This window comes from Eulemur rufifrons, chromosome 8 (assembly GCF_041146395.1).
Source record: "Eulemur rufifrons isolate Redbay chromosome 8, OSU_ERuf_1, whole genome shotgun sequence".
NCBI lineage: Eukaryota > Metazoa > Chordata > Mammalia > Primates > Lemuridae > Eulemur > Eulemur rufifrons.
Window position 1 is genome coordinate 39,916,335 of NC_090990.1, and position 26,773 is coordinate 39,943,107.

The 26,773-nt window shown below is 37.0% G+C and overlaps 1 protein-coding gene across 3 annotated transcripts; it reads right to left on the minus strand.

The window, feature by feature from the left end:
- Positions 1 to 785: 785 nt before the first annotated feature.
- On the minus strand, positions 786 to 26,459 carry TMEM59 (transmembrane protein 59). Of its 3 annotated transcripts, none has more exons than XM_069480006.1 (8): positions 26,205 to 26,456; positions 20,830 to 20,935; positions 19,248 to 19,342; positions 16,176 to 16,328; positions 14,138 to 14,219; positions 12,847 to 12,928; positions 8,626 to 8,734; positions 786 to 951 (listed from the first exon to the last, which is right to left on the minus strand). In XM_069480006.1, the coding sequence occupies exons 1-8, from the start codon at positions 26,391 to 26,393 to the stop codon at positions 796 to 798; spliced, it is 972 nt and encodes a 323-aa protein (XP_069336107.1). In that variant the 5' UTR covers positions 26,394 to 26,456; the 3' UTR covers positions 786 to 795. The 3 variants fall into 3 exon arrangements, with proteins under 3 accessions (XP_069336107.1, XP_069336106.1, XP_069336108.1); XM_069480005.1 differs by having other exon boundaries at positions 12,847 to 12,931; XM_069480007.1 differs by lacking the exons at positions 19,248 to 19,342; positions 20,830 to 20,935 and having other exon boundaries at positions 12,847 to 12,931; positions 26,205 to 26,459.
- Between the last annotated feature and the right edge of the window lie 314 nt (positions 26,460 to 26,773).

Consider the following 26,773-nt stretch of genomic DNA (forward strand, 5'->3'; position numbering starts at 1 on the left):
AACTCTATACTTAATTTTGCATCATGAGAGTAATTCTTACTGTCAAAATGAAAATGTCTCTGAAAATATCTTTACCTTATACTTGATATGCTGAAAAAAACAGTTCTCTGAAAAGACTCATTCAACAAAAACCTACAGCCTGTGCAAAATAACATAAAATGTACTGCTGAGAGGATCATTTTGGTTCAACATGGTCCCTGATCATCACATTATATACCAATTTCATAATTCTTTTTTGGATTGGTAGGGGTGGAAGGGAAGAGCTGGAAAATCAGATACTCAAATTTCAGCACGTAATTATGCAAATAAATTTTAATTTCATTTCAATATAACTGAAAATGTAGTGTCATTAAAGGACATTGCCTGCTAAATTTCAAATTACAGGTTTGTGGACCATTTCTGAGCAGAAGCATTATATCCTACTAAGTATTCAGCTGATTAACTAAGGTAATCGACAATCTCATGATAGGAGGTAAGGAAGAACATTCATGATCAGCTTATGGAATTTGGCTAAGAAAGTAAAAAAAAAATAAAAACAAAAGCAAATAACAATTAAAGTAGCTACAGATATTAGTCAAATAAAAATACAATCCCAAACATCCAGCTCTTAAATTACTAGAAAAAAAAAATACAGGTAATGTTATAGCAAAAACAGTCTTCACAGATTGGGGTAACTTTATTTGCATTTTGTAGTGATTTCTTAAGGCCTATATTCAATGAAATAATTTCAAAGAGCTCTATGAGGAATGAAAATTTAGATGTCTATTACATTTTTCTTAAAAAAAAAAAAAAAGCTTAAATTTCTGAATGAGCAAGATTCACTTTTGTAGGTAGAGGTCCTGCTTCTTCATGATCTTCAGTCTTAGATCTAACAACCACCAGAGAAGAAGCTGGATATCTGTTTAGCTTTTGTTCATTCACAAATTCCAAGTCACCATAGATACTCAGCTTCTGCAAAAGAAAACCAATGCACATTAGTAATTTGGATAATTAGTAATCTCTCCCAGTAAGTCTTCAAATAACAATTTAATCTATGGATACTTGGCTAAAAAAATTCTATAAACATCTTCGAGAATGAAGAATGTTTTTCCACAAAGCGTTACAGATATGTGATTAGCTCTCAATGGATGGCCAAAGAAAGCTTTTCCACATGTCCCAACTTAAAATTCATCGAGTATCAAGAAAAATTGCTTAGGTTTAAGTTAAGTTGGAGTTAGTGTGGTTATACCAAGAACACTGGTTCTGGATGTCCAATGGATGCCTTAAATGATCAGGTCCTTTAAGATCTTAGCTATCCTACCAAGCGGTAAAATAATTTGCTGCAAGTTTTTCAGCTACTAAATGTTTTAACTTAGCATATATGGAAAATGATATATGCTATTTTAAGAATACACCAACATTGATAGAAAGGTCTTCATAAACAAATTGTTACTATCATATTCAAGAAGTTACTAAAACAAAAGAATGAAAGCATGGACAGAAGTTTTATGACTGCAAATGTTATAAAACTGACTTGACTATAATGGTAATATCTAATATCTTGTAAGAGTAGGTTTACTTATATGTATGTCTGTCTAGGTAGAAAAAGTGAAAAGTAGCAAAAGTAAAAAGTCTTTATTAAGAAATGGGATAGATTTTGTTGTTAATCAACTCATACAGCAACAAATCTCTGAATCTGTAAGTTAGAAACTGGAGTGCTGATATCGCTGGCAGGGCAACTGACTAGATTGTAAAGCAAGAACCACACAGAAGCACCTGACGGTAGAAAGGTGCTTTTAAAAGATACTGAATAAAGAGGACCTGAATAAAGGGTTTATCAGTACTGACACGTGCTACAGCATGGATGAATCTTGAAAACGTTATGCTTAGTGAAAGAGCTCAGTCACAAGAGACCACATATTGGCTGTCTATGGCTGGGGGTGGGGCTGCTGTTGCTTGGGAGGACACGGGGAGCGACTGACTACTAGTGAGAATGCATTTTCTTTCTGGGTGATGAAAATATTCTAAAAGTGATTGTCACTATGGCTGCTTGCTTGAATATGTTTCACATGTGGTTCTACTGCACTACTGTCTCCAGGCAACAATTACCCTCAACAGTCCCAGTACTTCATGCTTTTGCAGTAAGAGAATATCTTCAAGACAAATTCAGTGGTTGATGGATTAGACATAGATCTTTTTTTTTTTTTTTTTTTTTTTTTGAGACAGAGTCTCGCTCTGTTGCCCGGGCTAGAGTGAGTGCTGTGGCATCAGCCTAGCTCACAGCAACCTCAAACTCCTGGGCTTAAGCCATCCTTCTGCCTCAGCCTCCCGAGTAGCTGGGACTACAGGCATGCGCCACCATACCCAGCTAATTTTTTCTATATATTTTTTTAGTTGGCCAGATAATTTCTTTCTCTTTTTAGTAGAGACGAGGTCTCGCTCTTGCTCAGGCTGGTCTCAAACTCCTGACCTGGAGCGATCCTCCCGCCTCGGCCTCCCAGAGTGCTTCAGGATTACAGGTGTGAGCCACTGCGCCCAGCCTGGACATAGATCTAAAATGGCCTCCTTAAAACCCAGAAATAACATGTGACCATTTGCTCTGGGACACTGAAAGGAAAACATGCACAACTCTACCTAACAACATTTAAAGACCTTGAAACAGGAACCAGGAATTGTTTCAATGATTTCAAACATCAACACAGAAGAAGCTACAGAAGCAGGGCGGGGAGTGGGAAGACAGGGGAGATACTGGTCAAAGGATACAAAATTTCAGTCAGGAAGAATAAGTGCAGGAGACCTTTTGTGGAATGTGGTGACTAGAGTTAATAACAATGTGTTGTATACTAGGAAGTTGCTAACCAGAATAGATTTTAAATGTTTTTACCACAAAAAAATGGTATATGAGGTAAAGAATATGTTAATTAGTTTGATTTAGCCATTCCACAATGTATACATAATATAACAAAACATTATGTTGTACACTAAAAATACATACAATTTTTGTCAATTTAAAATAATAATTAAAAAAAGAACAGGGAGAAAGTAAAATCTGTGTAGAAAAGTAAATGGGATTATATGGATAATTAAACTAGAATGTATAGTGATTTTGTGGCTATGGTATACGCTCAAATTATCAATCAGATGCAAGGATACAATAGAGGTATTTTCAAAAGTGTGAACTCGCAAAGTTTACCACCCAAGTATTCTTTATGAAAACAATTACTTAAGGAGGCAGGTCCAACAAAAGTAAAGAGTGCCTGAAAGAAAACCACATAGAATACAAGAAACAGTAGCAGTTGAGATGACCCACAAACTGGGAAGAAAGCTACAACCAAACAAAAGGATTAAGTGGAGGTATTCGAAGATTCTCCTGGGAAATCTTTAAGTATTCAGGTTTACATTTGCTTTTACATGACTCTAATCACCAATTACAGTATTTGGTTCTACTGTGAATATTTATATAATTATTACATCGTAAATTATAATTTTTCAAATCAACCTGCAGACAAAGCATGGAAATATAAATTCAGAAGAGTTAATATTTATATTTTATTGTCAAGGGTCACAATAACTAATGAAAATTGAGATAGTGTGGGAAGAAAGGAGGAAGGAAAAGTAGCAATGAATGAGTTGTCAACAGATATTTATAAAGTAATCATGAGTAGACAAAATAAAAATATATATTAAAAAAGCCAAAAGAGGAAGAGAGGAAAGTGAGGTGGGAGATAGTGTAAGGGAACTAAATTCCTCATCCTTCAGTAGGAAGATATTAGATAATGTCTAAAGTTGCTAAAACAAAAAACAGAAGATAAAATTTTATAATGGTAACTACCTGGACAATTTTTAAAAATTACTGTGGTTTAAGAAGTGAGGAAGAAGAAGATATAATTTTATACCGTATGTATGTATTATTTCTAAAAGTTAAAAAATAAATTTAAGTAGTAAATGTGTACTTAGGCTTTAGGCGTGGCTCTGGCACTAACTAGTTATGTGATCTTAGATAAGTTACTTAAATCTTTTCTAAAGTTCAGTTTCTTAACAGAATTTGGATTAAGAAGCTGTAGCACCTATATTGTTTTCTGATTGTCTAACTCTGCTGTGGGACTTAAAGCTTCTAAAGAGCAAGGTTCTTGGTCTTACTCTTCATTATATCTCCAATTCCTTGAACTGGGCCTGGCACATAACAGGTTATCCATAAAAGTATGTGATTTACTAACCTCAATAGTATCAGGAGTCTTCTTAAACCCTTCTTAACTGATCATATGAAATTAGATGATTATGGTCTGGACAAATAGCTTAGAGTACTGCTCTTCCAGAAAAGGCAAAAAAAAAAAAAAAGCCCAGCGATAACACTGAGGCAGCATCTAGCATCACCGTCTGTCATTATGATAAATTTCTGAGGCTGCTTGGTCTCTAGAACAGAGTGTCTAATCATGCCCAACCCTGTTCTCATGTCAAGCTTGGCCTGCCTGACGAGGACCACCATGAGTGACAATTCTTTATTATCTAAAATAGCTCAACAAGAGAAAGCTTCATCCCACGAGGTTTCAAAAATGACAACATAAATGTGAAAAAAGAAAAAGGAGAGAGAAGAAGATCAAAATCTTTATAAGTTAAGTCACTCAAATTACACTGCTCCGAAATCAGCCAAGGAAATGAAATTCTTTGCCCCCCTCTTTCTGGCCATTACAATCAAATGATATAATGAGTATCTACTATGTGTAAAGCATGCTAAAGATAAATTATTTCAGAGCTTCCCTATAAGAAAAAATAAAGCTGCTCACAAGTTTCTAAGACCACATTCTTGATATTTATTACTACCATTTTAAGCTTTGTTTATAGTAATTGAAACAGAAGCTTTTTATATTTCACGTGTGAGCTCCAAGGGTACCAGGTCTGTAATGAACACAGACACATTCTCTCAGCAGGCTTATGATTGCCTATAAACACAGGATCATATATGTAAATGATACAACAAAATATAAATAACACTGCTCACAGATGAGCTATACTCATAGAACTTATAAAATAGTGTCATGTTACTATGGAGGGATCAGAAATAACTTATGTTCTGATAATAAAACGCATGAAAAAGCTTTATGAAATTAAAGTTTTAAAATAGGTGACTTTTGGCCAAGAAAACCTTTTTTTTTTTTTTTTTTTTTTGAGACAGAGTCTTACTCCATTGCCCTGAGTAGAGTGCCATGGCGTCAGCCTAGCTCACAGCAACCTCAAACTCCTAGGCTCAAGCGATCCTCCTGCCTCAGCCTCCCGAGTAGCTGGGACTACAAGCGCACATCACAATGCTTGGCTAATTTTTCTATTTTTAGTAGAGATGAGGTCTCACTCTTGTACAGGCTGGTCTCAAACTCCTGAGCTCAAGCAATCCTCCCACCTTGGCCTCCCAGAGTGCTAGGATTACAGGTGTGAGCCACCATGCCCGGCCTCTGAATAACTTTGTAATGTTAAATACTAAGTTATTTTTACAGTGAACAAAGGAGAAAATGCCAGGAAAGGGTGGAGTATTTACACAGGAATAGTCTAAAATAAAAAATATTAATAGGTAGTAAAAATTTTTTATACTGAAAAGAAATCCACTAAAATGGCAACACAATAGTAGGTGTGGATGACAGAATGAGTGATTTTATTTTCCACTTTGTATATGTACTTTATAAATTTCCACACTAAGTATATAATATTTTTATAATAAATACTTAAAGCCTAAAAGTAGTGTATTCAAATGGTTGTTTTCCACACATTTTTCTAGAAAATATATCTCCTTAGAAAAGCATAGACTCTCTGAGGGTATAGCCAGAACTTTAATTGTTAAGGACAGAAAGAAAAGAGTTCTAGAGAAAAGCAAGAAAGTGATGCCCATGTGGCACATATATGAAGGGAATGTATTAATACCAGCAGATAATAGGGCTCCAAGTATGCTGTTAATGCTTACGCGTTATGATCACAGGGGTCTGGGGGGCATATATGGGAACAGTGAAGTGTTCCCCAAAGAACTTGGAAGGAGAGAAAATTTCTCACAACATTAAAGTTATACAATCAAAAAAAAAAATCATCACAGCAGAGAGATCAGCTAAAAGAAAGGGAAAGATCAAGAGTCACCTGAAAGGAAGGGAGAGATGCCCCAGGTCTACAAGATATAACCATAATCATAATGAGAGGCATTGATATGCGTAAGCAACACCAAAAGAGGAGGTCACTTGCATAAGTCAAGTAAGACAAGAGAGGGCAAACCATGAACTGCACATCGAAGAACTATTCAGATAAGAGAGAATTCGAGCATCCTGGCTCAAAAACATGAACCATGTGGTCCCAGTGGTATCTATCTTCCTAGTATCAAAGAGGGCACACAGGATATCACATAATCAACTCCTCTATTTATGATTCCCAGCTAATGAAAGAAAATTAAAGAGCACTGGCTTTGAAGCCAGGCTATCTGAGTTCATATCCTGGTTCTATCACTTACTGGTTTGTGACATTGGGGCAATAATAAACTCTCTATCGCAGTTTGCTCATTTGGAAACTGGGGATAATAACAGCAGCCATCGCACATGGTTACTGTGAGGATTAAATGAGCTAATTCACAGAAAACACTTAGAATGGTGCCTAGTAGGAAGTGCTCAACATTAGTCACTAAGTTTGGGGACCAGAATCCAGGCTGTGGTGAATTTATCAAGGTGAATTCCATCTGAAGCCAGCCATTCAGTCTTCCCTGACAATGGCCAGAGTCAGACCAATGTCTATGTGCATCTTTTTTTCACAAGGGGCATCCTAGGAGTAAGGAGAAGAAACAGAAATATAATGAAGGGAAAAAAGTGTCACAGGCTGGGGAGGGGGTGGTCAACAAAGATGTATTACCATAGGGTTTACAGCTTTGTTGCCATGAGGATTTAGAGTGTATGAGAGAATAGGCAAAGGCAATCCTATGTAAGATGCACAATTTCAGCTACATCGGGAACAATAAAATGATTAAAATATGGACCTCAGAGAACAAAAGTGGGTGATATTGCAAGAGGATGTTAACAGTACATTCATATCATAAACAGATGAGTACTGTAGAAATTTACTCATTCTCCATAACTTTCTCATTTTAATGTTCTTCACAATCCAGTCCAACTTTACCCATTTAACTTCTTAATATAAATTATTTTAATCTGGTCAGTTCCTTACAGTCCTTCCCCAATAGTTTATTATTCTTGTTTGTACCAGGGAAAATTATCCACCCTCCTCTCTGCTAATCCATACCTTACTACACATTCTTCAAAGTTCAGGTCAAGACCTCCATTATCTAAAAACTTTATCTGATCATCCCAGCATATAGTCTCTGCTTTCCTTAACAACTTATACAGTTATTATTTGTGCCACTTAAATACCTTATCAGCCATAGACAAGATGGCATACAGGAAAAACACGAGAGTTGTCAATCTAAAGAAATAAACTCAGCCAGGCACAGTGGCTTACACCTGTAATCCCAGCACTTTGGGAGGCTGAGGCAGGAGGATTGCATGAGGCCAGGAGTTTGAGAGCAGTCTGGACAACATAGTGAGACCCTGTCTCCACAAAAAAATTAAAAAAATTAGCTGGGCATGGTGATGCATGCCTGTAGGTCCAGCTATTCGGGAGGCTGAGGAAAGAGGATCACTTGAGCCCAGGTGATTGAGGTTGCAGTGAGCTATGGTCTATGATCATGCCACTGCACTTCAGCCTGGGCAAAAAAGAAATTGTGTAAGTATTAGTTATCTACATTATCCTGTCCCAGTTTCTAAGTGCCTATATCAATTATATCACCTTAACAAAAAATATTAAACATAATATTGTCTTCATCATTATTCATATGTACATTTTATATTAAAACATATCTTCACGGTCTCTTAGAATAAGACAGTTGTTCAAGCACTATGTGAGGCACATGCCAATGACTTACTATTATGTTCTATTTTAATTTCCCTCTTTTCTTTTCGTTTTCTATGTCATTTTAGAGGTATAAGACAAAAAGTTTATATCAGCTGGATTTGATGTTGACAAACATTATTCTATATTTAGTTATATCAATTACTTTCTTCTCTTGAAAGCTAAATTGAATCATCAAATTATAGCCTTTCCCCAAAACAAAAATCCTTTACCTTAACAGTTATGTTTCTTGGGTCCACTAAATTTTAATTACCAAGGAAGTCACAATGTCTTCCATCTCTCTCAGGGTTAGATCCAGAACAAAATAACTCAAACACTCCAGTGTTGCTGCTTCTAAAACAGCAACTGCTCCTTAACATTTGTGGCTATTAAATTAAAAATTTTAAGTAGTTCCACAAGTCTCTTCTTCTTTAGACCTTAGAAACTGATGCCAACAGGTTCATTTCAGTCTCAGAGAGCCAAGTAGAGACACTACTCAAGCCCATCAACAGATATGTCACCCCTGTGGTTAGCACCACAGAAAACTGGGAACAACATTTCTTGTGCCACAAATCTGTAATTTTCATGTGTGCCAACCTCAATCACATTAAAACCACCAAATCTTCTCATTCTATTGGTAGAGAGGCCTTGTTTCTCTAGTTAAACAAATAAGGCATTTAAGATAGTATATGGACCGTCTTCATATACTTTAAATGGTCCAAGAGTTAGAATTAAATTTACCTCAGAGGGAACATACTGCTCCACAGCTGTAGCAACAGTTGCACAACAAATCCAGAGCAATACCATCACCGAAAGGACGAGAGTTGTAGTTAAAATCCACCCAGAGTTACTGAAAAAAAAAATAAATAAATAAAATAAAATAAATAAATAAAAATAAAATAAAATGATATTAAAATTTCATAATATAAGAAACAGAAGATTCTTAATAATTAAAGGCAATCAACCTTATGTACTTAGCTCAATAGTACAATTAAAGCTTTATGTACTACCTTTGAAACTATTTCAAAAAATATTTATAGGAGGAAATACTATAATTATAGCTAAAATATCAGGGTAGTATAATGTCCTTTTTCTCCACCTCTAAAGTTTCTGTAACTAGGCTATATCACTTCAATAGTAGTAATAATAAAATCAGACATACTGACTTTCTGCTAAATACATAAAATTAAACCAAATTACTGTCAAGAGTATTTTTTAATTACTAAATGAGATAAGGCAAATGAAAGTGTCCTATAAATTGTATACACTGTTATACAAATGTCACATATTATTTTGCAAGGTATTATGACACTCACTTTAAGAAAACCCAATATCCTAAAAAGTTAAGGTATAGAATAGGTAAATTTTATAATGATTTGTTTTATACCATTCACAACAGGATTCCAGAAGTCAGCTTCCCTAGAACATTTCAAATATTTAATTTGCCACAATTTACTTACACTTCGATTTAAAAGAACATATATATTACGAGGCATTCTGTAACTATTAAAGCATATCTTAGTAAAGAGGTAGTTGTATTTTCCTTATGATTAAAATATCTTAGGTAAAAGGCCAGTTATGAGAATCAGCAATTGGGAGTTTTTTCATAATTGACCTATTAAGATTCAAAGAACCGGAAAAAGTGAAACTGTTTTTTAATACTTAAAAGTCTAATTCTGAAAAAAATGTGTAATACAGGTCATCTCTAATTTTCATGTCTCTGCTCATCCAACAGTGCCTAATAAGAGATCGATACTTACCACCATAACCCATGCGTTGGATAGTTTGCCAACACTTGAACATGGTAAGGAAACAGTAAGCACAGTCACTGTCTCCCAGCAATAGGGATGGATTTTGGAGAATGCATTGCATCTTAAAGCAGGAAACTTCTATATGATGCTTTAAGTATTCCAATTTAGAAAGATAATAGAGTAAAAAATATTTTTAATGAAAAAATACCCAGTTTTCTCTACATATTCCAGTACTAAAACTGAGTACTAAGGAATTTACTTTCATAAAATGAGAAGGATATGTTTGATATCTGGATTCCAGTAGTAACTTAAGCCGGAAAACGAGGACTCATCTTAGAGTCCATCTTCTTCAACCATCACAACAAAATGTTACTACATCCTACAGATTTTCAACTATCGCCATTATTTCCTGTTCTCCTTGTTCACTGCCCTAATTCAAGCTTCATAATTTCTTGCCTGATTTACCAAAGCTTTCCAACCTGGTCCTCTAATCTATCCTGACACTTACATTTAATTACTTTCCCACTCCTATCTGGTTCCTTGTCTACCTGGTTTGGTCAAATTTCTGACTCTCTTTACGCTCCATACATAGTAATGTACTTTACACATTCAGCATAAAGCCAGTATATCTAAAAAACATTTTTAATAAATTTTCTGCTACAACTAGCAAAAATCTCTATTCATCACTTAAGACTTATTTCTATCTTTTCTTCCCTTGAAATCTACAGTGGACTAGCAGGCTTAGGTAGACTTCTTGTAGAAAGTGTGTGTGTGTGTATGCGGAGACTCCTTGTACTGTGTGTGCATGTGTGTGTGTAGCAATCATTATTGTGATGTTCATTATTTCCACGTCTGTCTAGACCTGAGAACTCCTTAGAGGCAGATACTGAACATCTTTTCTAGGTCTCAAGTCCCTAGCACAATGTCTGGCACAAAATAGACTCTCCAAAAAGAAATGACAAGTGAAGAAATGAGTGTGACCTCAATTTCCATTCTGGAGATGAGGATGCCTCCATTACAGCTATGTAGTATTAATACAATAAAAAGCAGCACTGCTTTGGGAGGCTGAGGCAGGAGGATCTCTTGAGGCCAGGAGTTCAAGACTAGCCTGGGCAACATAACAAGACCCTGCCTCTATAAAAAATTTTAAAAAGTAGTGAGGCATGGTGGTACACCTATAATCCTGGCTACTTGGGAGGCTGAGGTAGGAAGATTTCTTGAGCCCAGGAGTTCAAGGTTATAGTGAGCTAAGATAGTACCACTGCACTCCAGCCTGAGTGACAGAGTGAGATCCTGTCTCTTTAAAAAAAAAAAAAAAAGTAGCACTGCAATAAGAGTCAAAAGACCCGATTCCACTAACTGGCTGGGTGATCTTACATGTAGTCATGGAAAAATCGTAACACTTTAGGAAGTAGACAGCTATTGTAGAATTGGAAGAGTAGAAGATGAAGAATTAGAAAAACTAGGTTTAAATTTTAACATAGTGGCCATATAATAGTCAATATACCTCTTTGATCCCCCTACTTATCATAGGGCATTGTTCTAGGAGTCAAATGAGATCACTGAGGTGAACAAGCATTTAAAAAGATAATACTTTTTATTCAGATGTAGGACATTATAATAATTTTTGCACAGAAACTTCTAAGGAATAAATTTCAAGTTATAAAGTTAGTTGTTTCTTAAGTTAAACATTCACAAAATTACTTTTAAAGTGCTAGATTTAAAGAACAACATAAGGCTGGGTACAGTAGCTCATGCCCGTAATCCCAGCACTTTGGAAGACCAAGGAGGATCACTTGAGGTCAAGAGTTTGAGACCAGCCTGGGAAACATAGTAAGACCCCATCTTTATAAAAGAGTTAAAAAAATTAGCCAGCATGGTGGCATGAGATTGTAGTCCCAGCTACCTGAGAGGCTGAGGCAGGAGGATCACCTGAGCCCAGGAGTTCAAGGTTGCAGTGAGCTATGACTGTACCACTGTACTCCCACCTGGGTAACACAGTGAGACTCACCCCCCCAACCCCCGTCTCAAAAAAATAAATAAATAAAAATAATACGAGAACAACATAATATATAATGACAAAACGTTAAAGGGCAATATGTTACTAATAGGATGTTAGGTAGTACAATATTGAATTCTAATTTAAGATTAGATGATTACTTAGATTTCATTGAATATCAAACTATAATAATATCAAAATATCCTAAATACTGGAGAGAAAAAAACTGCCCTTTTTTGCACAAGCAAAAAGCAGGTTTAGAAATGAAAGAAAGAAAAATTTAATTAAATTCTCATCTTTTCACATAGTCTTGAAATGTTTTGTTCAGTACAAGGTATTAATTTTTAAGTTCCATATGACTCTATTAATATCTGATAAAACCTTTCAAGAAACTATTGCTATCATAAGAAATTCCAGGAAGCATGCAGTTTGGACTACTGTAGTATTACACTTGAGATGGAACAGCCCACTAGAGTGCACACATTGTGAAGCAAGGACTTAGTTACCACTGTACTGAAATGTTTGTCCTGGTATCAGACACAGAGTAGATAATCAATAAGTAACATGGCCAACTGTATTTGTCTTTTTCCTTTTTTGGAAGGTGTGAGGGAGGGCTCATATCAAAACTCCATGGAGTAGTGGAGGCATGTATACTTTGATAAAACCCTCCTCTCGCCCTTAGAAGGCATGATATTCCTTCCTAGGAGGGCATAAGGTAGCCATTACTGCGGACTGCCCATGTTTCCCTCTTACCCTTAAGAATTCCTGGCACAAAGTTGACATTCCTTAGTATAGTATAGAATACAAAGCCCTTTTTAATCTATAGTCCTCTATAGCTCCTCTAGCCTCATCTATGGCTATCCTGATAAAAACAAAAATAAAAATCTGACCCCCAACCCATTCAGACATACTTTAAATTAAAGCTTAACTTAAATGTCAGGAGAAGCACATTTCTTACCATAAATCAAAGGATCCTAACAAGAAGAATGCTCTTGTACTGTGAAAAAATGACCTGCTTGGGTTTTACTAAAGTACTATGCATATTACCTTTTAAACAAACAAAAATATCTAAAAGTACAAGTTTGGAAGGGAAAAGATAAAAAGATTTTTTTACTTCTGCACTGCTAATATAATTTTGAAATAATAAAAAGTAATGCATCTAATACAAATCAGATTTTATCTCCTATATACATAATAAAAAGGAATACATACAGAGAGAGGCATCTTAAAAAGCCATCACTTTCTCCATCTTCAAGATAGTTCCTGTGTGCCTGTGAACTTCTCATTTGCAGATCTGCTGAAATAATAAGGGACAAGTTTATGATATCCTATATCCCAGAAGCTAGTCATGACTACTTCTAGATAAATCCTACAGATATCTAGTTGTTTGCATAAGTATAATCTGATACATTTCACAATGTTTGTACATCAAAACCAAATATTAAATAGATATTCTACCACATTATGGGATTCTTGTTTTACTTTCAAATTCTTATTGACATTGATGCCTTCTATTTAATTATATGTGGGCTTGAATTTGGTTTATTCTAATTAAAGTTAAAAATTTTTTTTTTTTTTTTTTTTTGAGACAGAGTGTCGCTTTGTTGCCCTGGCTAGAGTGAGTGCCGTGGCGTCAGCCTAGCTCACAGCAACCTCAAACTCCTCGGCTTAAGCGATCCTACTGCCTCAGCCTCCCAAGTAGCTGGGACTACAGGCATGCGCCACCATGCCCGACTAATTTTTTCTACATGTATTTTAGTTGGCCAGATAATTTCTTTCTATTTTTAGTAGAGATGGGGTCTCGCTCTTGCTCAGGCTGGTCTCGAACTCCTGACCTCAAGCGATCCACCCGCCTCGGCCTCCCAGAGTGCTAGGATTATAGGCGTGAGCCACCGCGCCCGGCCAAAACAAATGTTTTTATATTATGTGCTACCATTATCCACCAACTTCCACTCACCAAAATAACTAGAAGGCTAATAAATCAGTACCTATTAATAAAATAAAGTATGAGCTAGTAAGTTTTAAAAGGTAAACTCTGTTTTAGCTTGATGTTTTATGTTCCTGTAAGTTAAAATTCATTTTTGGCATGGAAATAAAAATAGAATAGGGACTCATACTTTCGGGGTAGTTGGATAATTTCTTGGGAAATACCAGAATATTTGATTAGTTCATACTCAAAACATCCGTTGAAGTAAACTAAATATTCTCAAAGTGTGGTCCCCAGACCAGCTGCATCAGCAAAATCTGGAACTTGTTAGAAATGGAAATTCTCAGATCCCCTCTTAGAACTAGCAAATTAGAAACTCTAGAGGTGGGGTCCAGCAGTCTGTGTTTTAACAAGCTCTCCAAATACTAATGCATGTTAAAGTTTGAGAACCACTATTTTAGAAATTATCTGTTCACCTTCCATTAGCATAAAAACAAACACATAACCAATTCTACTACAACCAGATTTGACTGCTAATGTTTTTATCCAAACTACTTAAAATAAAATAAAACTTACAGGACATTTTGCTTAGAGATGATTCTCTCAAATCTGTAGGCTCCTGCTCCAAATGTGGTGCATACTGAATTTCTGGCTTAGACTAAAATGATAATGAAAGCAATTAAGTCATTTGTACTTCTTAAAGCTTTTTTCAGTAACAAGTTCTATAACACATCATCTCTATAAACATTTAAATTGAGAAAAAGTAACAGAAGTACAGTATAAAAAATAAAACACATTAACCACAATATATTTTAATTGCACTTCCTAAACATCAGATCCAGTGCCTTGCAAAGAAACAGATTTCTGGCACCATCAACTATTTAGTCAGTTTAACTTCCTGACAACATTTTTTTTAAAAAAGGGAGAGAGGGACAAATTATGACATACTATATTAAATAGCATACCCTGCAAAAATGAGTTCTAATTCTAGTTGATCAGGAATAATTTAGCAGATGGCCAAACTTTTGGCTAAACATATATTATCTCTATTTTTTCTCATCTGAAACATTCCATTTGTCCTCAGTATGAGCAATTCATAAATTATAGACAAACACTCCATATTTTTATACAGTTCTGATCCTCTGGAATGGGGGTTTTTCCATTCCAGTTATACTCAAGTTCATGCAGACGTTAGAGAGAAACAGAGCTAATGTCACATCTAATCAGGAAGGAATGAGGTTCCACTCTGGGAGTCAACTTAAGCTTTGATGTATGTTGTTTTAGGACATAGACCTTGTTCCTGAGTTTAAAGAGAGAAAATTCCTGCTTTTATCTTATTACCAAATTAAGTAGACAGGACCCAAGGCTCAGGATAGTGCTAAAAATCACATATTAGCCATGTTGTAAGCCACTCAATTAGCCCTAATAATTAAAAGGCTAACTTTAATTATTAACTGAGAGGAAGACAGTGCCACTGGTAAATGTGAGGAATTCAATTACTGAATTAAAAGGATGACAGCACAGTAGGGTGATATATGGGCGTTGGTGCTCAAGTACCCCGAGTTTGAAGCCTAATTCTGTTACTTACTGGCAGCATGACCTGAAACATAATCCTCTCAGCTTCCTCATCAATAAAATAGGGATAATACCTCATAAATTCATATGAATATTTGAGATAATATCTAGTACAACAGAACCTCCAAGGAATAGCAGTTATCATCACATCACATGGTAAATGATGAGACAGGAGAAAAGTTACCTCTCTAGGCAAAATACTTCTTCAACAAGTTCTCTTTACAAGAGTTATGAGAAAAAGTACTATAAACAACTGAAAATTATGTCAATCACTTTTCTCTAATATCATGTGTGATCACCTATATGCCACTATTTATGTGCAAAGTATATATTTTTTTTATATATTTATTTTTATTTATTTTTTATTTATTTATTTTTTTTTTTTTTGAGACAGAGTCTCACTCTGTTGCCCAGGCTAGAGTGCCATGGTGTTAGCCTAGCTCACAGCAACCTCAAATTCCTGGGCTCGAGCAATCCTCCCGCCTCAGCCTCCCGAGTAGCTGGGACTACAGGCATGCACCACCATGCCTGGCTAATTTTTTCTATATATATTTTTAGCTGTCCATATAATTTCTTTCTATTTTTAGTAGAGACAGGGTCTCGCTCTTGCTCAGGCTGGTCTCAAACTCCCGAGCTCAAACAATCTGCCCACCTCGGCCTCCCAGAGTGCTAGGATTATAGGCGTGAGCCACCGCGCCTGGCCCAAAGTATATTAATTATTATCTCTCATATCTAAAGATTTCATTTTATCAATTTCACCATAAATTTCAACAATTTCACTATAAAATGTAGAAGACTCAGAGTTCTGGTTAGATAAGAACTAGTGGGCTTTAGATAAGCCTTCTAATGAGCAGAGGGGAGGGTAATCAAACTGTATTCTGATGCCCAGTGTTTTCACGTAGGTCAACTAAGTAATTATTATTTGATGATAAATATTTGTAAGTGACTGAATACATGGGTCTATGCCAAGAAACTCATTTAAGACATACACATTTACTGTTGTTGGTATTTAGATGAATCTATGAAGCACAGTTGTCACCTGGAATATAACTATCTTTCCATCATCAGCTTGAAGATAAAAAGTCCAGGAAGAGGTGATGAAGCTTTGTGCAGAGTCCATCATGTCACTCCAGAATGACCTCACCAGAGTTAGAGGGAATAGTAGATGCATTTTTGGCATCAGAGACATAAGCTTAAAAAAAAATCATGAGAAATATATTATTTTTTACATAGGTATATTCACAAGAACATTATCAAGATTCCTCAAATCTTTATTGGGACAAGGTATAAACAATTAAACAAATCTACCATAATCATTAGCATTAGAATGAACTCTTAGTAATCCATGCAAATTAACTACAGTAAAATTTAAAATCCTAGGCTAATTTGCCACTAAATATACTTATAAGCTCTGTCACCTCTATCAAAATAACAGGCTTTTGTTTGAATCAGGTCCAAAAATGTGGAGACTCTTAAGATATGATTAAATAAGGACTAGCAATGTATCAAGAGGTAGAATGGGAAGGGACAAATCACACCATTCTCATCTTTAGTGCTTTCGTGCAGAATAAATCATGCTATAGTGAACATCAATGGAAAAGAAGAAGGTAAAAAAATCAATCAAAAGAATATATGTGTAAATAGTAGGCATGCGATAATAGGGCAGGGTGAGGGGAAAATTTATAGGCTGAACATATGTAGTAAGCTACTGATAAGATTTTAACATTAATTGGTATCATCTCCCCTCCAATTTTGACTTCTTGACTTATTTAGCAGCACTGGGCCCCTCTAGAGCACAAGTGTGGCATGCCATTTGCTGAAATCTAGGGATAGTGTTTTGGTTCTGCTATAAAGGCATCACGGGGTATCAGAGAGAGTTTTTTAAATCAGAAGATACTTACTCAAAATTAATTCACTGAGTAAGCATTTACTAAGATTATAAATTTAAAGAGATCAGGGACCATGTGTGTGTGGTTTTTTTGTTTATTTTTTTTGAGACAGACTCTTACTCTGTCACCTAGGCTAGAGTGCCGTGGTGTCAGCCTAGCTCACTGCAACCTCGAGCTCCTGGGCTCAAGCGATCTTCCTGCCTCAGCCCCCCGAGTTGTTGGGACTGTTAGTGTGCACCACCACACCTGGCTAATATTTTCTATTTTTAGTAGAGACAGGATCTAGCTCTTGCTCAGGGTGGTCTCAAACTCCTGATCTCAAGCAATCCCTCTACCTTGCCTCGGCCTCCCAGAGTGCTAGGATTATAGGCATGAGCCACTGCACCCAGCCTACGATGTGTATTTTATTTATCAATGTATACCTGTGTTTAATCTGTGTAATCTCTATAGGACAGAGATTAAACACAAGGTGACATAGGTTGATTTTATACATACACACATACGTATATACATGGAAAGGTACCTAATTCAAACTGGGGTGACAGGGGGTTAAGAAGGTTTCACAAATGAAATGACACTTGCTGGTATCATGATTCACTAGGCAGATGGGGAGTAGAAGAAACATTGAGAGAAGCACTGAAATAGCATGCCATATTATAAAAATTAAGAACCGTTCAGTATGTATACAAATTAAGAGAAAAAGGACTTAAACATGTGAAATGTTTAATGCCTCGTAACCATTTGAAAATATGTTTAATGTTACTTATAAGAGAAACACAAATTTAAACTATAATAAAAGTAGTACATTGCTGGGGGTTATGGGAGGAGGAGGAAAGGAGAGTGATTACTAACGAATATGGCATTTCTTTCTGGGGTAATGAAAACATTCTGCAATTAGATGGTGATGATGGTCGCACAACATCGTGAATATACTAAAAAGCACTTAACTGTATACTTTAGAAAAGTGAATTTTATAGTATGTGAATTATACCTCAATTTAAAAAATCGGTACAAATTCCATGGAGGGCAATTTTACTCTATTTCTCAAAATTAAAAATGCATATATTGCCAGGCACAGAGGTGCACGCCTGTAGTCCCAGCTACTCAGGAGGCTGAGGTGGGAGGATTGCTTTAGCCCAGGAGTTCAGGGACAGCCTGGGCAACATAGCAAGACCCCATCTCTAAGATAAAATGAAATAAAATTTTAAAATGCATGTACCTCTTAACTCAGCAATTCTATTCCTGTGACTTTTTTTCTGTAGGTATACCCATAAATGTGCAAAATATACATCATTTTTAAAAGAAAAAGATCAGAAATAACCTACATGTTCACAAATAAGAGATTGCCTAAATAAAATACATCCATTTGGAATATTATGTAGGGCAAAAAATGAGTAGCTCTTTATATATACTTACGTTCACAAAACATATGTATGCATATCCTTGTATATGCCTAAAATACCTCTGTACTGGTAACCCTGGCAACATTAATGAAGGAAAATTAAATGGCTAAGGCACACAGCGGTAAGAGACTTTTCGCTACATGTATATTCTCTTTATCTTTTGAGTTCTGTACCAACTGACTGTATTTCTCTTGCAAAAATTAATAAAATTAAGAAACTTTTTTCAGTAAGTGTGGAGTATCGAGTATGACGGGTAGTGAATTTTAAGAGATGACAGTGGATAGGTAATCAGGAGCAAGGTTGCGATAAGCAGTTTGGTCTTAAACCTGTATGTAATTGGGAGCTACTGAATTATACAGGATAGGAGAATGGCATGAGGAGACTTCTATTTCGGAAAAAAAATGTATGGACACAGAGTAAAGGATGGACTAGAGAGGGTTAAGGTGGAAAAACACTTTGGAAGTTATTTTAGTAATATAGATAAGAAATGATGATGATCTGAGTTAAGGCAATCTCAGTTGGGATGGAGGAAAAGGACTCTGAAATACAATTTCTCTGGGCCTCAGTTTTTTCATATGTAAAATGGGGATAATATCTTCACTGGACTGTGAGAAAAAAATGAGATTATGAATATAAAAGTAATTTTTAACAGTAAGACATTATACAAAAGTAATTATTCAACTGACTTCTATTTGCAAATATAATTTTGTTTGCTGAAAATATAACATTAAAATAAGATCAAGTGGGTGATAAATACTTCAAGCAATATAAGTCAATGCCATTAAACAGGCAATTTTGAAAGGCAGTATTGTTTCATACTTGTTCTTGTCTCAATTCAGCGAATGGCAGCTGATTCTGGCAACCAAGATGGCAAGCATATTGCTCATCGGATTGGGAATATGCTTCTGTACATGCTGTAAGAGAAAAACAGTCAAATTACCAAAAAGAGAAAAAGAGAGAGAGAGAAAGAAAAGGGGAAAGACAGAAAGGGATTTGGCATTTTATAATTTCTTATACTTAAAGAGCATTTCATCAATATAAATTTCCAGATTTGGTAATTATTTTAATAGCACTCCATATTGTCTCCCTCCCACAAGTGAAATGTTTCAGGTATAAACCTATTAATTACACACCTAGGCTCTAGCTATCTGATGACATTCAAATAAGGGGATCCTCACAGGTAAGGTTTGTGCAGTGGGAAAAGCACTGGACTGGCATCCTGGAAAGCTTTGGCTCCGTTATTTGTTAGGTGTATATGTGACCCAAGCTGAGCTGTTTAACCTCAGGCTACTGATTTCTATATGTCTAAAATGGAAATACCACCACCTACTGCGTGGGGTTGAATGATGTATTTTAGTGATTTATGCAAATGTATGGTATTACTGTTAAGAACTGAATCGCTTAGTTGAGAGGGAAGCATATTCATGTGGCAAGGGAAAAATAAGACAAGCAATCAGTCTAACACCCTAAATTCTAAGAAAACTGAACTAGAAAATGTTCTACAGCAGGTGATTCTAAAGTTGAAATTGAGTCTCTACCAGATATACTCTCTTCATTTAGTGCATTAAAGCTAGTTCTTTCTCGTGATATAACACTTCACCACTATAACAATTTTATTTTTCTTCCCAACTCAATCAAGTGTTTGTAATACATTTCTCAGAGGTGCTAGATAATAAACTAAACAGCATTAAGCACAATATAAAGATGACCATTCAGAAGACTGAGCCATAAAAATAAGGTTATGATTTCACAGAAGACTGGATGTGAGCCATGGCATAGTGACAAGGGAAAAGATGCCTCTTTCTACACTGAATAAAGTGTAATGAATGGAGAAAATTCCATTGTAATTCTTTATAAAGTTAAATGTGTCAACTGTGTCCTGATTACAGGTTTCTTTTATTAAACACATGTCTTTCAGTACAAGGTAAAAGTGGTTTAACAGATGACAAAACCTCTGGTTACTTCTTTTAATGGCATGACCAACAAAGAATACACTATTAAATACTGAGTCAAAGGCCTGATTCAGTAAAAATCTTGGAGCTAAATCAACCTATGATTGAAAGGTTTTGGAAAATTATACTATCTGTGAAAATGTAGAGATGAATTACAAGTAGGATAATTACTACCATTTTTGTCTAAGCAGAATGCTTGGTCAAACAAAGGTGTCCTATCTATAGTACAAAATAAACACTGCCTAAACAAAAAGATGAAATTTAAAGCCCATGAAATTTCTAGCAACAGCTACTAAAATTCTAAATTCATAATTACAATATGTTGGATAACTAGTTTAAACAATGTTTGTCATTTTTCTAACAAAAGTACTTAAAAAGTATAACACAACTAAAAAAAAAAAACAACAACACCAATGTTACATACAACTGATGTTAGCATAGCATCTTACCTGATTCACATTCCAATTTGGTCCGATTTAAATCAATTCCATCATCCACAAACTGACAAATTGAAAACAGCCGGCAACCTCTCTGACATGCATACAACTCCTCTTCCTACAGAGTTCAAGAACAGGGAAGATTACCAAAAAATACCATTTTTCTCTCAGGAAAAAAATAGGTCAACAAAAAAGCACATTTAGTAGAGTTTATTATAAACCATCCAGTAAGTTTTATAATTGAAAGAAAAAAAATGATAGGAACCAGGTAATACCCAAGACCTTTGCCATGTAGAGGTTTTAGTTCCTTATTTTAAAAGTTATACCAAGAAAAAAGCCAAGTTTATTTTATCAAAACATCACCACTTTTCCATATTCTTTGTCAAAATTTGTTGGGGGGATAATTGAAAATAAAATCAATGGTGACATAATTGGAACTTTAACAGAGGTAAAAATGAACAAGCAAGTACCCTAGGACCAGTGGCATACTTCTGCCACATCTGTCTTTATATAAATCACCAGGCTTCTCAGGAAAATATCATGACAAGTTTCCCATGGCAAATGGTGACACAAGAGCCTGACAAAGTGAGCTGTGCATCTATAAAAATGTTTATCTGAAAGGATTTTTTAAAACTTGGCTTACTTTAACTGAAAACACAAATAAGAGCCAACGATATGACATATGGGAAAGGCCACTGCAGTCAGTAAGATCTGGATCAAAACTTCTAGGTGATCACGCCTGTAATCCTAGCACTCTGGGAGGCCGAGGTGGGCGGATCATTTGAGCTCAGGAGTTCGAGACCAGCCTGAGCAAGAGCGAGACCCCATCTCTACTAAAAATAGAAAGAAATTATATGGACAGCTAAAAATATATAGAGAAAAAATTAGTCGGGCATGGTGGCGCATGCCTGTAGTCCCAGCTACTCGGGAGGCTGAGGCAGGAGGATCACTTGAGCTCAGGAGTTTGAGGTTGCTGTGAGCTAGGCTGACGCCACGGCACTCACTTTAGCCTGGGCAACAGAGTGAGACTCTGTCTCAAAAACAAAACAAAACAAAACAAAACTTCTAGGTGAGTGAATGCACAAGTTATTTTACCTACCCAAATCTCCATTTTTCATCATAAAAGGAGATAATACCTATTATCTCAACCCTCCTGGAGTTCTGGAAAAATTCTGGAAGATAGCTATTCCTAACACAGTACCTGAGGGGTGGGGGACCTACTGCCTCAAGGCCACACATGGCCCTCTGGATCCCCAAGTGCGGCCCCTCCACTAGGGGGTGGCCGGACTCAAGGATCCAGAAGGCCACATGTGGCCCCAAGGCTTCAGGTTCCTCAATTTTTAAAATAGAAAACAGTTACAGGCATCATTGCATATGTGTGGGAGTTCAAGATAGAATGGACATATAGCTCTTCATTACTAGAAAATATTAACTACTTAGTAAGACTAATAAGAATGTCTTCAACAGGTTTTTTTGATAAAATACATGTAGTATTGGAAACAAACTAGTGCATATGGGAGAGTCCCCTCAGCTTACTGTGTGATCCACTGTGTACAAACCGGCAGGCACCTAATACGGAAACAGTAGGTGCACATACCAGTTAGCAACCAATGGGATACAAAGATTCGTGTTTCTTTCCAGCAGAAGGATTAGTAAAATTTATGCAGCAGCAACAATCCATTAAGAGATGGTTGCAGTCTAATATCAAATAAGCTTTATTACACAACTGCGAAGATAGCACATTTTTGGACCTCAGTTCTAGCTGCATTTATCGTTAAGGTGAAATTTGAAGAATTTTAACAATTAAGGTAAATGTCATACCTGAGTAGCTTTTGCAAGCTTTGTAAAACAGTTAAAGAATTCTTTCATGTCTTTGGATCACCACATATTATCTTATATTGCACAGAAAAAGCATGACCTCATTAGTATGAGTTATATCACATGCCATTTCATTTTCTGGTATGTTTTCTTTTGTTAAACAAACTTAATAAGTCATCCAGTACCAATCTGAGAAAACCATAAGGCATGGTGAAGAGCCTCGGTTCAGCAATCAATCATCCCTGGTTTGAAGCTCAGCCTCAACCTCTTATTCTGTACAACCTTGGGCAAGTTACTTAATCTCTCTGATTCCTTAGTTGTAAAATGAGGACAATATTGATATCAATTCTTTTTTTTTCTTTCTTTTTCTTTTTAAGATAGGGTCTCACTCTGTTGGCCAGGTTAGAGGACAGTGGCATCATTGTAGCTCACTGCAACCTCAAACTCCTGGGCTCAAGTGATCCTCCTGCCTCAGCCTCCTGAGTTGCTGAGATTACAGGCACACACCACCATGCTCAGCTAATTTTTTTATTTTCCTAGAGATGGGGTCTCGCTATGTTGCCCAGTCTGGTCTCAAACACCTGGTCTCAAACACCTGGTCTCAAGCAGTCCTCCCACCTCAGCCTCCCAAAGTGCTGGGATTACAGGTATGAGCCACCACAGGCCTGATGTCAATTCTTGACTATTAGGAGGATTATACATTTACATATACAATAGCATTATATTATGTCATACTATCTAATAAATAGATATAACATTAATAACATATTTAATAAGCATCCACAATGTGCCACTGTGCTAACACTTAACATTATGCAACACCTGGCAAAAAGTAAGCACACAATTGGTAGCTATCAAGAATCATATCCTTATTCTAAGTATTTCATGTTCTATATAATATTATTCCAATACTTCATGCCCTATGTATCCCAAGTTACTGGAAGCTTATATAAAATTTATCTCCTCTGATTTAAGGCACAAAGAAATAAATGGTGTTCCCCACCATACTGAATACCAGCTAAGTTCATAATTAGAAAGTCCCTCAGTGATCCTATCTATAGCTTTTATATATTTTTTTATCTTGAGCTAAGTAAAGCTAACTATTCTTTCATTATTCAGCACTATTAATACTGTACACATCAAACTGGTTTTATAACATATAATGGAAGAAATAACTATCTGTCACTGTGTGTTAGGCACTGTGCTAAGAGTGTCGCACATTTATCTTTAATCCTCACACTAGCTCTGCAAGGCGTGAGGCATTTTTTACAAGTGATAAAATGAAGTTATGAGAAGTGATCAGCAAGGACACACAGATAGTAACAGTGGAGCTGGGAATGGAACCCAGGTTTGTATGATTCCATAGCACACACTCTGTTAAAAAATGACCAGGCTGGCTCTACTTAGCTTTGTTATTAACATGACGTATGTCTCTTGTATTTGAACCTAGGCAAATTCTGCAATTATACTCCTGAGGACAAATAAATATAACAATAATTTTAAAATAACTACTTACAAACAGGTATTCTACTTTCTTGCAACAAATTAGTTCTGAAAAAGTCATTAAAATGAGATTTCTATCTGCCACTTACAAATATCAGACCAACAGAAGTTATGTGAGCTTGTAAATTCACCTAATTTCTTACAATACACATTGCTTTTTCTTGAAGCACAAAGCACAATAATTTGGAGAGCCAACAGAAATCAGTGAAATAATTAAATATGTTTAATGCAACTTTATTAATAGGAGGCAGCGGAGTGTAGCCAGTTTTAGGACTGAATTCCTACTCCACTACTTCTTGGCTATGTGACCTTAGCAAGTCAATTAACCTTTCAGAGCTTCAGTTTCCTCAATTATTAAACCTATTTTGCAGGATTGTTCTGAGAATTAGGGATATTGGTAGGATAAATCCCCCATCACACTGGCTAACAGATAGTAGAGAGTCAATAAATTTTAAATCCAGGGCATATAGGGAGCCATATGATTTATAGTTCCTGGTGAGAACAGCTTTAATAAGTAAGATTATTTATAGATATCACACCAATTGTTAAAAAACAGTGGATATTATAAAAAATACCTAAAGGTTCCAGGAATGCATATCCTTTCAAATTATTTAATTATTCCCCAGCATTCTGGTTCATACTACAAATTTGCTAGGAATCTCAAAAAAGGAAACAAACACTAGAATGATACAAAATAAGTCTCAGCGCAATTCCAAGCTAATTCAGTATTAGTGAGTTTCCTCATACAATCAATCCTATTAATGATAAGATGTTTTTAGGAAGAGAAGAAAATAATGTAGTTAGGGACAGTATGCACTGATTTAAGTCTGGAAGTCAGAACTTCTCATTTCTCTCTCGATTAATGTATTAATCTCTGACTCTGAAAAATTTAGAATAAACCCCTCTCCCACACTTTTTTTGAAGATGGATAATCCTCACACAATGTTAAACCCAGCAGCAAACGAAATATGGAAAGTGATAGCATTTAGAATTTTCATTTCAAAGGCCTTAAAGCACTTGCTAATATGGAACATACTAAACTTCACTGGAACTGCCTTCATAGCCACTTTGTAGTTTAAGAGAGCAGAAGGCTAGCCACGACGGTTAAGCAAATTGCATACAGGAGATGAAGGAAAAACAAGAAGAAAAACAGCAGCATCAACAAAACCTCTTAAACACCAAGGTGGGGGAGGGCACACACTCAAATTATATGTGGGGAAGGTGTGGAAGGAGTCACCCAGCAATTTAAAATGTTAAGTAAACAGAGTTCTTAAACTGAAAACACAACTTGAGAAGGGGTACTGAATTAAACGTAAGACAGCAGCTGAGGTGGGGAGGGCAGGAAGTGAGGGTAGGGTCACCCTCCTCCCTAAGCTGTGAACTCCCTCTGGAGGGCAGTCTCGTTTCTTCACTATGCCTGTTCTCTGCAGTGAATAGTTGTTTTTTGAAGACAGAAACCTAACTGCTTCTTCCCTAAGACATCTCAGTCCCTACTGGCAGCGTCTTGCACACAGTAACTCAACACAGGCAGAAAGCCCTTCCTATGCGTCTTAAAATTCCTTGAGCTGACTCCTTAACACTTTCGTACTACAGTGGACTTGTCCACTTGTCTTACACCCCGAACAGACTGCGCTCCTGGCACAGACAGGCGCTCAGTAAACATGGGTTATGAATTAATCTTTTGTGGACTCGCCTATCTATGCCTCCCTCCCCATCCCCCCTTACGCTCCTTGAAGGTGAGGACCCTGCATTAATCTTCGGTAGCCTCCACCCGCTCGCTGAGTGCTCTATTCCCCTGCTGCGTAGTGGGCTCCCAGGGGAAAGGGATCAGGTCTTTCTCATCTTTGTGTCCCCCAGCCTATCACAGGCAGTGCAGTACAAAGTTCCGGTAATTACAGCAGGAACAGGGTGCAGGCAAGATTAGGGAGGAAAACAGGAACCTCACAGGTGGGAGACGGCGGCCGAACAGCAGAATCAACTGCCAGGTTCCCAGAGCCGACACAGGTGAGGGGAGCGGCGAGGTGGACTGTCAGGGAAGGGTCGTATCCCGGTTCGGATGGGCCTACCTTGGGGTAGGTGTGCAAAGGGTAGGTCAATTGACAGGCCCGGTGGCAAGACGCAGTATCACCCAAGACTGAGTCAAACGCTTCAGCCGAAACGGTCCCCGAACCTCCAGCCAGGGCCATGGTCAGCAGCAAGAGCGGCGGGAGCCCCAGTTGGGCCCTGACCCAGAGGCTCCCCTTCGGCGCCGCCATTTTGTTTCCCTCTGTCACAGCAGCTCAGCTTGTTGCTGTTTTCTTTTCAGGGTTTTCTCCTCTTTCTGGGGCCAGCCCCCTTCCCCGCCCCACAGGCCACTGCTTCCGCCTCCGCTGTGGCTTCAGCCCCGCCCTGACCCGCCTGAATCTGCCGCCTCCTGCCCCACCTCTGTGACTACGACCGTCTCCTAGACTGCCGAGAGGAGGTAGATCCAACCATCGCGAGTATTAGCGCGAACCGGCGCCCTCTGCGGGGCAGGCTGGGGCATGTAGTTCTCCGCTGCGGGGAAGCGCCCGGTGCTGTGCGGGAAGTCGGTCTCGGAAAACTACAGGCGGCTTAGGCGCTCCTTCCGCCGCTCGCTTCGTAATGCATGCTGGGG

Coding starts and splice junctions, on each gene's coding strand:
- TMEM59 (XM_069480005.1), bottom strand. CDS start 26,393: ATGGCGGCGCCGAAGGGGAGCCTCTGGGTCAGGGCCCAACTGGGGCTC. Junction 8,735..12,846: donor TTTTTAAGATGCCTCTCTCT/GTATGTATTCCT, acceptor TTTTTTTTTCAG/TAACTCTGGGTGGATTTTAA. Junction 952..8,625: donor AGCAGTATGTTCCCTCTGAG/GTAAATTTAATT, acceptor TTTCTTTTGCAG/AAGCTGAGTATCTATGGTGA.